This window comes from Oryctolagus cuniculus, chromosome 1 (assembly GCF_964237555.1).
Source record: "Oryctolagus cuniculus chromosome 1, mOryCun1.1, whole genome shotgun sequence".
NCBI classification, from domain to species: Eukaryota; Metazoa; Chordata; class Mammalia; order Lagomorpha; family Leporidae; genus Oryctolagus; species Oryctolagus cuniculus.
Genome location: NC_091432.1, coordinates 172,832,222 through 172,845,867, shown reverse-complemented (window position 1 = coordinate 172,845,867; position 13,646 = coordinate 172,832,222). Strand labels below are relative to the sequence as shown.

At 38.9% G+C, this 13,646-nt stretch overlaps 1 protein-coding gene across 1 annotated transcript in view; it reads left to right on the top strand.

The window, feature by feature from the left end:
- LOC138846189 (dapper homolog 3-like) overlaps window positions 1–12,528 on the top strand; it is a 631,772-nt gene extending 619,244 nt beyond the window's left edge. Inside the window, exon 5 of the mRNA XM_070061256.1 lies at window positions 12,457–12,528. Coding sequence (XP_069917357.1) covers window position 12,457 — 1 coding nt within the window. The 3' untranslated portion in view covers window positions 12,458–12,528. The remainder of the gene's footprint in view (window positions 1–12,456) is intronic.
- The last annotated feature ends 1,118 nt before the right edge of the window (window positions 12,529–13,646 follow it).

Sequence of the window (13,646 nt, the reverse complement as noted above, 5' to 3'; positions counted from 1 at the left end):
AAGAAAGTAGATTTGTACCCTAATAAGGTTTAAGCAGATTACTTAATTTTCAAATAGTGCATATGGCAATTTGAAACTGAGATGGAAGAATATATTAGAATTTGATTAAACACCTTTAAAAATGAAGTTTATCAGTGTTCTATTTAATTTTATATTCAATATGTTTTTGCTAGTTTAGTTCTCTCATTCTTTTTCTCTCTCCATTTTTAAGAGAACTTTTCCTTCTAAGGAATGAAAATGTTTAAGCCATTTTAGCCTGCATTCACTGATTCAGAAAGAAGTATGGGAGTTCTATAAACAAGCCTGCAGAAACCAATTTGTAGTCTCTGGTTTCTAAGTAGCCGGCTGCTGGTTCTCCCTCCAGCCCTGGGCAGTCTGCTCAGATGAGAGGATCACTAAGGCTTATTTTGGGAAAACAAGGGCGGGTAAGCAGTGATTGCATCCCACATTTGGGGTAATGGCAATTAGGTTGTAGTGATTTGGCTGCCTCTATAATTGGAATTCTCAGTATGAGGTTTAGGCAGAAGTACATCTGCTCCTAGGGCTCTCATTAGATGTATCTAAAATATTTTGACCAATTATTGAAAGTGCTATGTGGCTATTTATTCAAAGCTACATACAGAATGCAAAGAAAAAAAATGTGAATGTTTCCAATTCAGAAGCATCAAACAGCAAGGACCTGGGAAGACTTTTGGGTTCTCCGGTCATCAGTGCATTTATTTTTATCAATCCGCTGAACCAAAAATGCTTCCTCATTTCACTTCTTGTTCTTGTTTGAGTTTATTTTTCTGCATTGAATTTTAGCATACACTGAGGTTACTACTGTCACTCACTGTTTCTATTCCACTTGGATCCTCACTTTGAAGCAAAGCTACTCATTACTGAAAACAATGTGCATGTCTGTGCAATTCTGATTGCTATACACTTGAACTAAAGACAATTTAGAGTGGCATCAGAGTGCTTGGATGTTTTTCCTTAGAAATTAAAATAATTCAAATTGTGAAGCTCAAATTTTAAATCACAAATGCTCATATTCTTTGTTTTCCAAACAGATGTAACATTATTTTGTCCATTGTTCTTGAAATTTTGTCCTCTCTTTGATTCACATGACAATACTAAAGCAGTTTCTACTTAATTTGAGAAATCTCTTCAAATTAGAAAGGGAGAACAAAAACAAAAAAAATCTTATTATCCATATAGCACAGTAACAATTCTCCTTTGTTTTTGTTCTCCATATGAGACAACCGAGGGTCAGATTTAGTGTCTGGTAAGTTAGGACACAGAAAGAAAAGACATTTTAATCCAGGAATTTTAGTTTATAAGCTGTGTTCTTTTTTTTTTTAAAGATTTATTTGTAAGTTAGAGTTGCAGAGAAAGAGGGAAAGGGGAGAGAGAAAGAGAGAAAGAGAGAAAGAGAGAGAGAGAGAGAGAGAATCTTCCATCTACTGATTCATTTCCTAGATGGCTACAACTGCCAGGGCTGGACCACGCCTAGGAGGCAGGAGTTTCATCCGGGTCTCCCACCTCAATGGCAGGGGCCCAAACACTTGGGCCGTCTCCTTCTGCTTCTCCCAGTCTGTCATTAAGGACCTGGATTGGAAGTGGAGCAGTTGGGACCCAAAGCAATGCCCATATGGGATGCTTGGAACAACACTGGTCCCAGTCAAGTGTTCTTGCTGTAAGAAAAATTAATTTCATATGGAAATTAAAATATACCTGGATTTCTAATAGTAATCTGGCAATCTGTTTTACTTTTGCAACCCCTGTCATTTGTTACTGCAAACTTTATTTTATTTCTGTAAAAACATATTATCCACTATTAAGAGAAACTGAGGCACAAGTCAATTAAGAGATAAAAAAGTTTTACTTGAACAGTTTAAAATTGCGACATAACAAATATAATTTCAAGTTGTCTTTAAAGTGTGTTCCAAGGTCTTGCAAATTTCAAAGGTCTTTTAAGAGGCGGGGTATAAATGGGGAGGGGTATTTCATCAGTTGTTTACAGAGAATTTAGATTTGTGCAAACAGTGTAGCATATTGTCTTGTAGGAAGGGGTTGGATAACAAGAATATACTTAAGTAGTTCTCAGTAAGGGAGGGGAAAGTGTCGCTCCCCGTCTTCGTGGAGGAACGACACAGGACCCTGCGCTGTTCTTTCGTCTGCTCGGCCCTCCCCGGGTTTGCTGCTTCGAAGGGTCAGTAGCCAACCCGGGAAGAACCAGCAGCAAACCCGGGGAGGGCCGAGCAGACGAAAGAACAGCGCAGGGTCCTGTGTCGTTCCTCCACGAAGACGGGGAGCGACATAATGGTGCCGTGACTCGGATATGAAGCCTAGGCAGGGTTTAATGTCGTTCCTCCATGAAGAGGGGGAGCGACAGGAAAGGACAAGAACAAAGAAGTACCTGGGAAAGATAGTGATTTTGAAGTGAGACAACCTTGGCAGCTATTTACTGGTTGCCTATCTACAGGTTGGAAATGCCCCCATTTAATGAAAACTTTAGTTCTCTGCATATACATTACCAAATGTAGAGAGTTTGGGGCCTAGTAGGCCCTCAACATATGCTGAGAATGGAAGGTGTATCTGCACAGGTTCTCAAGCCCTCTGATACACAGTGACTGCAGTCAGATTTCTTGTAACCTCCTGGCCTCAAGTGTTGGGACTGTCACAGTCTGATCTGTCTTTTGGTTTTTAGTGTTCCTATAAAACATAGATGTTAAGTACTTGTAAATCTCAAATTTTGGTAGACAAAATTTATATAAGCCCTCTTTTCTCATTTTATTTTGATATGTAATAAAAATAATTGGCTGTGAGGATACAGATAGTTTAGGTGTATTGGACTTTACATGAGAAATAAATCATGTCCTTGCTTTATATTTTTCTGTCGATGCAGATGAGAGTTTTAAATTGTTACAATACATATAGGATGGTCACTTTGATTTTATAAATTTCATAGATTTCAAAATTTTTTAACAATGCAGACATTATTTTATGATTAGAATTTCAGTCCTCCAGCAAGTTGAATTTTGGAGTTAGGAAGCATTTGGGGATCTACAAATCCATGTCTGCCTTGTTTATATGACCACTTGAAAACAAAGATGTTTAGATCAGTAGTTTCTGTGATACTTTTGTTTTTGTTTTTACCGAGGCTAATTGAAATAACAGCTGAGTAAAAAGTGCTTGAAATGATTCAATCAAAGATTAAAATCTATGGTTAGTGTAGGGACGAGTATAAAGGGCCATAACTATTAAAAAAATCTGGATTGAAGTAGCTATTTGGTTTTGTGATTAAGATACCAGTTAAGATGTCTGCATCCCACACCAGAGTGCCTTGGTTCAAGTCCTTTATCTGCTCCTGATTGCAGCTTCCTATTAATGTGTACTCTGAGAGGCAGCAAGTGTACGCTCAAGTAGTTGGATTCCTGGCACACATGAGGGATACCTGGATTGAGTCCCCAGATCCTGGCTTTGGATTGGACCAGCCCAAGGTATTATAGACATTTGGGGAGCAAAACAGCAGATGGAAGCACTGTGTGTATATGTGTGTGTGAGAGAGAGACAGAGAGAGGGAGGGAGGGAGACAGGCTGGGAGAGAGGGAGAGAGCGAGAATGTGAGCGAGAGAGAGAGAGAGAGAATGGATATCTAAGGTAAAAATAGGGCCATAGGAATAGAGAGGAGGAACTGGATAATATAAGAATTTTGTACCTATGAATTAGAGAACTAAGAATTCCAAAGTGTCTAATTTGTACAGATGGACAAATATTTTCAAGATGTAATGGCTATCTGTTCAGATACAAGATATGATATGTATTTACTGTATGAATTGGCACAAGTAATTTTATCTCTTTACATATCAGTTTCTATATTTTCAAATAGTGATGATATTAATATCTCCCTTATGATGCTGGAGAATAGCTAACATAAGTATCAAGTACAGAGTAAATGCTCACTAAATGGTATAGATTGTTAATATTCATTGAAATAGAGAATTCAGTAGCAGATTGCTAGAATAAATGTGATAGAACATTTTTCCAAATTGAATCAAGGGTATGATGGTGACATTCATGTATAAATATCCAATGGTAAATTTGAATCTCAGATTTAGGAAGTGCTATATGAATTTATTTGGGATTCATCAGTAAAAGGTTAACATTGAAACACTGGCTTTGTATGAAACCATTGTGAGGGATGGTCCAGACTAAGAAGGGCATGGTGCAACAGGTTAAGCTGCTGCAGGGATCTCATATGAGTGCAGGTTCGAGTCTCATACATAGATGGAATCCCAGGCTCTTGACTTCTGCCTGCCTCAGCTGTAACTTAGCACTAGTCATTGTGACCATTTGGAGCATGAACCAGCAGACAAAAACCTCTCTCTCCCTTGCTCTCTCTTGCTATTGGTCTCTCTTTCTGTAAATCTACCCTTCAATAAATAAATAAATCATCTCTCTTTTTTTAAAGAGGGGCCACAGTGTAAAAGATGAAGTCCTCAGAAAATCTATAATGATACTCATAGTAGGTTAATGAAAAAGGACTAACCAGAGTGATAGAAGAAAACTCAAGAAAAGTAGTGTCATGGGAGTCAGGAGAAAAGTTGAAATCAGTAACAGGAGTTGATAGAACCATGTTAGATGAGACAAATGCAATCCCTTAAATTTAAACTTGTATCAGAATTGTCAATATGAAGGTCACTGGCAACTTCAGATATAACAAGACTGGTTGAAGAAATCTATAAGAAAGTCTAAGGTGTGAGGAAGGTTTGGAAGCAGAAGTAGTGAATGAATTTGGGAGATTGCATGGAGAAAGGAGCAGCTCTACAGAATGCAGTCCCTGGAAGGATGGTTTATTGGCTTTGCTTTTTCTTTTCTGATGAGATATTTGAACTGCCTTTCAAGTTTCCTTTGGTGTGATTATTTTCTAGATACAACAGTGGCAGTTAAAGAAACACCCTGTGTAAGATAAGTGACAACATTTCCTAACAAAATGAAGTTGGTTGCTCTCTAAAATATTAGAAGCCAATTCCCATGGAAAATTTGACTTGACCAAACTATTTTATGTGTAAAGTGAATTTATCAGTTTTCCATTACAAAATCTATGTGCAGTTTGGGGAATTCTATGAAAATTTTCTCTCTCTCTCTCTCTTTTTCTCATCTCTCTCTCTCTCTCTCTCTCTCTCTCTCTGTGTGTGTGTGTGTGTGTGTGTGTGAGAGAGAGAGAGAGAGAGAGAGAGGCATGAACAGAGATAGGTCTAATTTGTTAGTCCACTCAAAAAATGCCCTTAAAGTTTGAGGGGCCAAAGAAAATGGCCAGAAACTCAATCTAGTTCTCCCACAAGGGTGGCAGGGACCCATGAGCCATGACCTGCTGCCTCCCAGATTATGCATAATGATGAAGGTAGAACTGGAACTGGAGTCTTTTTTTTTTTTTTTTTGACAGGCAGAGTGGACAGTGAGAGAGAGACAGAGAGAAAGGTTTTCCTTTGCCGTTGGTTCACCCTCCAATGGCCGCCCTGGTCTCCCATGGGGTGCAGGGCCCAAGTGCTTGGGCCATCCTCCACTGCACTCCCTGGCCAAAGCAGAGAGCTGGCCTGGAAGAGGGGCAACCGGGACAGAATCCGGCACCCCGACTGGGACTAGAACCCAGTGTCCGGCACCGCAAGGTGGAGGATTATCCTGTTGAGCTGCGGCACCGGCCTGGAACTGGAGTCTTAGCTTGAACCCAGGCCCTCCAGTATGGGATGTGGACAACCCAAGTAGCATCCTAATCACTGGACCAAATGCCCACAAGCATCCTGCTACAATTTGATATCTGTGATCAACTTAGGTTTTATGATGAGTGTTATGCTTAACTGCCAATAAAGTTGGTGTTCAATAAGCAGGTTGGCTTTAGAATGCTTATCCAAGTGTGTCAGATGAAAACATCCGTGAATTGAGCATGGAGGGTGAAACTGTGTTGAACATTTAGCTGTCAACAAGCTACCATTTATGTGCCTAAGATGTCAATAAAAATGGGATTCAAACAGGCCTTAGAAAGTGGCTGTTTTGCTAATATATACATGCTGTCATCATGAAATATCCCCAGTACCACAAGAATTAATAAGTTAGCATCTTTCTTTGAAATATATAATAGTATATTTATTTGGAACATATGTAGTGTGAGTAGAATTGAGAGTTCAGCCAAATACCAGTGTTGAATTTCTGACACTGAAGAATATTTTAGACCTCTAGGCTAGCAGGAATCTAAATTGGCCATGGGGAAGGCATATTTCATACTGTGATTTTGGTAGATGCATATATTCTACCTTTGAGGCACCAACAGATGATGATAGAGGTTTTCTGATTCCTGAACAATGGCCAAAGTCAATTGACAGAATCATGTTATCTTATTCTCATATCTTTTTCCTGCCCAATTTTCTGAAAACGTTAACTGTCTTTTTAAATCAGGAAACCATTAAAAAAGGAGTTTCTTAATAAGGTATTGAAGCTGTCAGAGCTAGATAGCATGGGATTTGAAATGAGGGGCCTGACATTATGGCCTAGTGGGTAAATGACTTCATTTATGAAGGCATTGAGGAAAGGTATTATAGTATGTATCTTTTGTTACATGTATCTTTTAATAGGTAAAGTGCAGTTAATATCTCTTCACGGAATTCTTTTATTTAAAAAGGATAGTCTTTCAAAGTGTATATTTTTATTTTTCTCCTATAATTTTGTACCTACCTTTATAATCCTCAAGAACACCCATTTTTATATAATTTATTTTCTAACTAGAACCAAAGGTATGCCTTTTTTAAAGGTTTATTAATTTATTTGAAAGTCAGAGTTATACTGAGAGAAAAGGAGAGGGAGACAGAGAGGAGAGGGAGGGGTAGATAAAGAGAGAGAATGGTCTTCCATCCACTGGTTCACTCCCCAGTTGGCTGCAATGGCTGTAGCTGTGCTGATCTGAAGCCAGGAGCCAGGAGCTTCTTCCTGGTCTCCCATGCGGGTGCAGGGGCCCAAGGACTTGGGCCATCTTCTACGGCTTTCTCAGGCCATAGCAGAGAGCCAGATCGGAAGTGGAGAAGCTGGGACTCGAACCGGTGCCCATATAGAATGCCGGCAAAGCAGGCGATGGCTTTACCTGCTATGCCACAGTGCCGGCCCCAGGTATACTTTTATAATATCCCCTTTGTCCCAGTCCTTTTCTACCCAACTACTGGTGTTTATAATATGTTTTTATAGTCAGCCTTGGTGTTCTAAGAATTAAATCAATGGCCATGGGATATAGATATAATTTAATTTGCAACTCTGATACTGTGGAATTATGTAAAGTGATTAGACTGTATGAAGAGTGGTGAATTGACTTCTAAATTTATAATTCAAGATCTTATGTAAATAATGAGCTTAGAAATAAATAGCATTTTATACAACATACTTGTTATGTTGTACATGTGTGTGTGAGTCTGTTATTAACTGCTTTCTGTGAAAGCTAAATACAAACATGAAGTGCCAGAAAATGAAAACAATGTGACGTAGCAGAATAAAAGAAGAAACAACAAGAACTACAGCTGTAAAGAGCAGAGGAAAAGTCCAAGCTCTTCTAGGAATCTGTTGTTTCACATTGGGCCATTATCCAACCAGCTTGAGACTTGGTTTTCCTAACTTTTTTTGGGGGGTGGGGATGTACTCATCAGTATCTGTCTCAATGGTAAGTATATTCTATAAGTCTTGAAAAGTGCTTTTTGTAGTAAATCAGCTTCCAGAAAGAAAGGGTAAGAGTATTGCTGTTCTGAATATCACCATTATTGAATACTATTTTATTATTAGAAAATAAAAGGCTAGTTTAGGAAAAGGGTTGATTAAGAAAAACAAATTTTGTAACACAAAAACTCAAAATTATATTTGTCATAAATATGTTATACTTAGTAATACAGTACACAACTCTTTAAGATGTTCAAGAACAGCAATATGAATGTAGAACTCCAATTTAAAAGCCATTTTAGGGGCCAGCATTGTGACACTGTGCTTAACGTTAAGCTGCCACCTGCAATCCCATATCCCATGAGTGCAAGTTTGAGTCCTACCTGCTCCACTTCCAATCCAGCTCCCTTCTTTAGCCTGTGGGAAAGCAGCAGAAGATGGACCAAGTACTTAGGTTCCTGCCACCTATGTGGGAGATTCTGATGGAATTCCAGGCTGCGGGATGCAGCCTAGCCCAGCCGTGGCTCTTGTAACTATTTGGGAAGTGAACCAGTAGATGGAATATTCTGTGTTGTCTGTGTGTGTGTATGTGTGTGTGTGTGTTTCTCTCTGTGTCTCTCTCTATCTTTCTCTCTCTCTGTTTCTACTTACCTTTCAAATACATAAATAAATCTTAAAAAAAGTAAAATCCCATTTTAAATCTTACTAAAGGGGTAGGCTTTGTGGTACAAATTGTTAGACCTCCACGCGGGATGCTGGCATCCTATATCTGAGTGCAGGTTAAACTTCCAACTACAGCCCAAGCTAATGCATCTGTGAAGCAAGCAGCTAATACCTCAAGTGCTTGAGTTCCTGCCACCCATGTGGGAGATCCAGATTTAGTTCCTGGCTCTTAGTTTCAGCCTGGTTCAGCTATGCTTGTTTGTGGCCATCTAGGGAGTGAATCAGGGGATGGAAGACTCTCTCTCTCTCTCTCTCTCTCTCTCCCCCCCACCCTCTCTCACTCCCTCTCCCTCTCCCTCTCTCCCCCACTCTCTCTTCCTGTCCCTTTCCCAATCTCTGTCTCTCTTTCAAATAATAGATATTTAAAAAAAAAAAACCCTTAATCAAATTCCATAATTTAAATTCTAATAAAAATGTGTGTGATATTATTAGTTGGTGCTGTAAGTATCCAAAAAGGAATATCAGGGTTTTTTTTTCCCAACTCTTAAATTTAAGCCCTATATGTAAATAACAAATTTATAGCTTTTGGCTATGTTTATAAGAAAACATTTTTTCTAAGAATACCTAGGGTGTTTTGGGTGAGGGGTATAAAGAATGGAATACTTTAGGAAGTGCCACAGTTTTTGAAAAAATATTAGTTCCACATTTTGATAATTTATGACATATATTTCCTATTTTGTCCTCTAATATTCCCTGTCATTCACTTTGTATATGTGACTTATGGAAGCAGGTAACACATTATTGTAGCTAGAATTATAGAATCTGAGTCAGATTATCTGCACTTAAATTCCAGCTACACAGATTTAGTAAGAGATTTGGGGCAAATAGCTTAAATATTTTTGCCTTGGATTTTTCATTTGAAAAGAAGGAAAATCAATGGTACCTCCTTTTTGTGTTTTATTTTATGATTGATGAAATATGCATTTATAAAGCATCTGACACTAACTAGTTATTCAATAATGTAATAATGTTATTTTTCTTAGGTTCTGGTAAGTTAAGCAGAAGATCATAGTAGTACTTATAATATTTTATCATTTTTTTCCTTAAAATATGTTGAACCTAGTTGTTCCATTTTTAGTTTTCATTAGTCTTGAGTCTAGGTTTGTGTTAGTCCTAAAAAAATCATTTGCTAAATTATCTGGAACAACAGTTTCTTTCTTTCAAAACTAAAAGGTAATTCTTAAACAGCCAGTTGAGATTCTGACATTGGTCATTTCAAACGTTGATAATTTCAGACTATCTGTGGTCCCTGCTAAGTAGTTAAAATTCTAATATAATTTGAACACAACAAAATACTGAACTAAAAATGTACTTGAAGAAATAAGCTAACTATATGATGAAATATATTAGTATTACAGCAAGCTACAGGTACAACAGAAATTCAAGAGGCGTGTGTGTTGGAGGAAGGGGTGTTTATCTTACCCATTAAGATGTTAGTTAAGAGGTTAGACATTTGGTACAGCAGTTAAGCTGTCAGTTGGGATGCCTGTATCCCGTATCAGAGTGCCTTGGTTCAAGTCTGGCTCAACTCACCTTACTGCTGATGGTCACTCTAGGAGGTAACAGATGAAGGCTCAAATAGTTGGTTCCCTACCACCTACATGGGGGACCTTGAATGAGTTTTCAATTCCTGGCTTTATTTTTTTTTTTTTTTCTTTGACAGGCAGAGTGGACAGCGAGAGAGAGAGACAGAGAGAAAGGTCTTCCTTTTGCCGTTGGTTCACCCTCCAATGGCCGCCGCGGCTGGCGCGCTGCGGCCGGCGCACCGCGCTGATCCGATGGCAGGAGCCAGGAGCCAGGTGCTTTTCCTGGTCTCCCATGGGGTGCAGGGCCCAAGCACCTGGGCCATCCTCCACTGCACTCCCTGGCCACAGCAGAGAGCTGGCCTGGAAGAGGGGCAACTGGGACAGAATCCGGCGCCCAGACCGGGACTAGAACCCGGTGTGCCGGCGCCGCTAGGCGGAGGATTAGCCTAGTGAGCCGTGGCGCCGGCTGAATTCCTGGCTTTAAACTAGCCTAACTCCAGCTGTTTCAGGATTTGGCTGGGGAGTGAACCAGCTGATAGACAATATCTCTGTTGAAAAAGTTTGCTAGGTTAGATAGCCATGTCCCAGATCAGAGGACCCACTTTTGATACCCAGATCTGGCTCTTGACTCCAGCTTCCTGCTTTTGCATCATCTCTAACAGGCAGCAATGATGACTCATGTGATTGGGTTCCTGCCACCCATGTAGGAGACCTGGATTGAGTTTCTGGCTCTTGAATTTGGCCCCAGCCCAGCCCTGGTGTTGCTGGCATTTGCAGAGTGAATCAGAGGACTAGAGAAGTTTCTTTTGATCTGTCTCCTTCTCTTTCTCCTTTCTCCCTCTTGAATTGAAATACAATAAATTATGACTTCAGATATTAACTAAAACTTGTACTTGGGATAGAAAGCATAAAATTTGACTAGGTAGCAAATAAACATTGTAGGAAGAGAGAAATGTAAGAAGCTTTCATGTGTGTGAGGAAGGAACCAGATTGGGAAATCACAATGGACGTTAAAGGATCTAACATAAATTTTGCAGATTCCTCTTAGGACCTGAAGAAAAAAATGCCTAGCCTAATTATTAACTAGTTGATAGGATCATGGCTCTTTGTCACTCAATTAAACTTTCTGCCACTAAATGTGTGATTTTAAGAGAAATGTTTAATTATAAATGAATTTTCTTTGAGGTTTGCTTGTTTGATAGATATTCATATTCTCTGTCCTGATATATAAAAAGTTTTGATAGACTTTATCAAAGACAGGGCCTCAGATATTATATGCTTATTCCTATGTTGTCAATTTAAAAGTCACCTACTGTCCCATAGTACTAGAGTTGTTTGGGTATAATATGAGAGTCAAATAGATAATAATCCTAATTTGATAGACTTAATGCTTCTGTATCTATACAGGAGCATCTGAGAAATCTTCAGTATAACACTAAGGAATAAGTGAATGGTTTGTTTTCTTATGTAATCCTGACAAACAAAAACAGGTTTTTTTTTAATTGTATGTTCATTGTTTTTTTTTAACTCTTATTTGATAAATATAAATTTCCAAAGTACAACTTTTGGATTATAGCAGCTTTTTCCCCCCATAACCTCCCTCCCACCCACATCCATCTCATCTCCCACTCCCTCTCCCATCCCATTCACATCAAGATTCATTTTCAATTATCTTTGTATACAGAAGATCAAGTTAGTATATATTAAGTAAAGATTTCAACAGTTTGCAGCCACACAGAAACACGAAGTATAAAGCACTGTTTGAGTACTAGTTATACCATTAATTCACAGAGTATAACACATTAAGGACAGAGATCCTACAAGGGGAGTAAATGCACAATGATTCATGTTTTGACTTAACAATTGACACTCTTGTTTATGGTGTCAGTAACCACCCGAGGCTCTTGTCATGAGCTGCCAAGGCTATGGAAGCCTCTTGAGTTCGCCAACTCCAATCTTATTTAGACAAGGTCATAGTCAAAGTGGAAGTTCTCTCCTCCCTTCAGAGAAAGGTACCTCCTTCTTTGATGGCCTGTTCTTTCCGCTGGGATGTCACTCACAGAGATCTTTCATTTAGGGTTTGTTTGTTTGTTTGTTTGTTTGCCAGAGTGTCTTGGCTTTCCATGCCTGAAATACTCTCTTGGGCTTTTTAGCCAGATTCGAATGCCTAAAGGGCTGATTTGAGGCCAGAGTGCTCAAAAACAGGTTTTAAAATATCATATATAAAATACAAATTATGTTTTAATAAATTGTTGCTGAGTAACAGAAAAGTTTTTGCTTAATCATAGTGAATTTTTATAGCATGAACTTTCATATCAGAGAAATATTTTAGAATTATATATTATTTAAATATGAGTTATAATCTTATATGCAAAAATAATATATATCACTATTTATTGTATTATTTTATAGTATTAATGCATAAGGTGCCAATTTTTATTGTTCTGCTTTTTTCATCTGATCAACTGACTTACACTTCTGATAACCACCAGAAAATGTTAATTAAAATGTCTTTCACTTTCCCTTTCAGGGAAATCTTGAGGAGTTTGACACTTTTCATCTTCCAGCCATTAATCATCTTTTGGGGGGAGGCTTTACATTGGTAAGTCTCATCCATTCCTATTTTTCTTTGTAAATTCAGTTTAGTAAAGTGTGTGACTTGATTGTAAGGTGGAACAGGAAAAAGTAAATGGAAGTAAACTTCACGGCTTGGCTGCTTACAACTGGATTGTTTTAAATTCATATCATGATTTTGATTTTATTTGTCATTGCTCTTTTAATGGGAGTGTTATTAAAACCTATAGACATGGGGCTAGTGCTGTGGTGTAGTGGGTAGGGCCCGCCTGCAGTGCCAGCATCCCACATAGGTGCCGGTTCAAGTCCCAACTGCTCCACTTCCGATCCACCTTTCTACTATGGCCTGGGAAAGCAGTGGAGGATGGCCCAACTCTTTGGGCCCCTGTACCTGTGTGGGAGACCCCAAAGAAGCTCCTGGTTCCTGGCTTCAGATCGGCGCAGCTCTGGCTGTTGCAGCCAATTGGGGAGTGAACCAGCAGATGGAAGACTTCTCTGTGTCTCTCCTCTTTCTGTGTAACTCTGACTTTCAAATATAAATAATCTTTAAAAAATCTATAGATAAAATTAAAGTTACATGCTAGGATGAAAATTATAAATACAATATTTATTGAATTACTTGTAGCAAGATTTTAGAATATTTTGCTCACTGACACCTTGACCCACAAGTAACAGTTGAATGGGCATCCATGAAGAGATCTGACGACATAAAACAAAGATAATAAATCCTAACAGTACCAGTAATTCATAATCATTACTTTTCTTTTTTTAAAGATTTATTTATTTATTTGAAAGGCAGAGTTACAGTGAGGCAGAGGCAGGGAGAAAGAGAGAGAGAGAGAGGGAGAGAGAGAGAGAGAGAGAGAGAGAGAGATATCTTCCATCTGTAGGTTCACTCCCCAGATGGCCACAACCGCTGGAGCTTTGCAGATACAAAGCCAGGAGCCAGGAGCTTCTTCTGGCATTTGGGCCATCTTGTACTGCTTTCCCAGGCCATAATAGAGAGCTAGATCAGAAGTGGAGCAGCCGGGACTCCAACTGTCACTCATATGGGATGCTGGCACTGAAGGCGGCGGCTTTACCTGTTAAGCCCCTAATCACTACTTTTCATGTGGAATTTTAAAGGTAAACATTTATTGTACATGA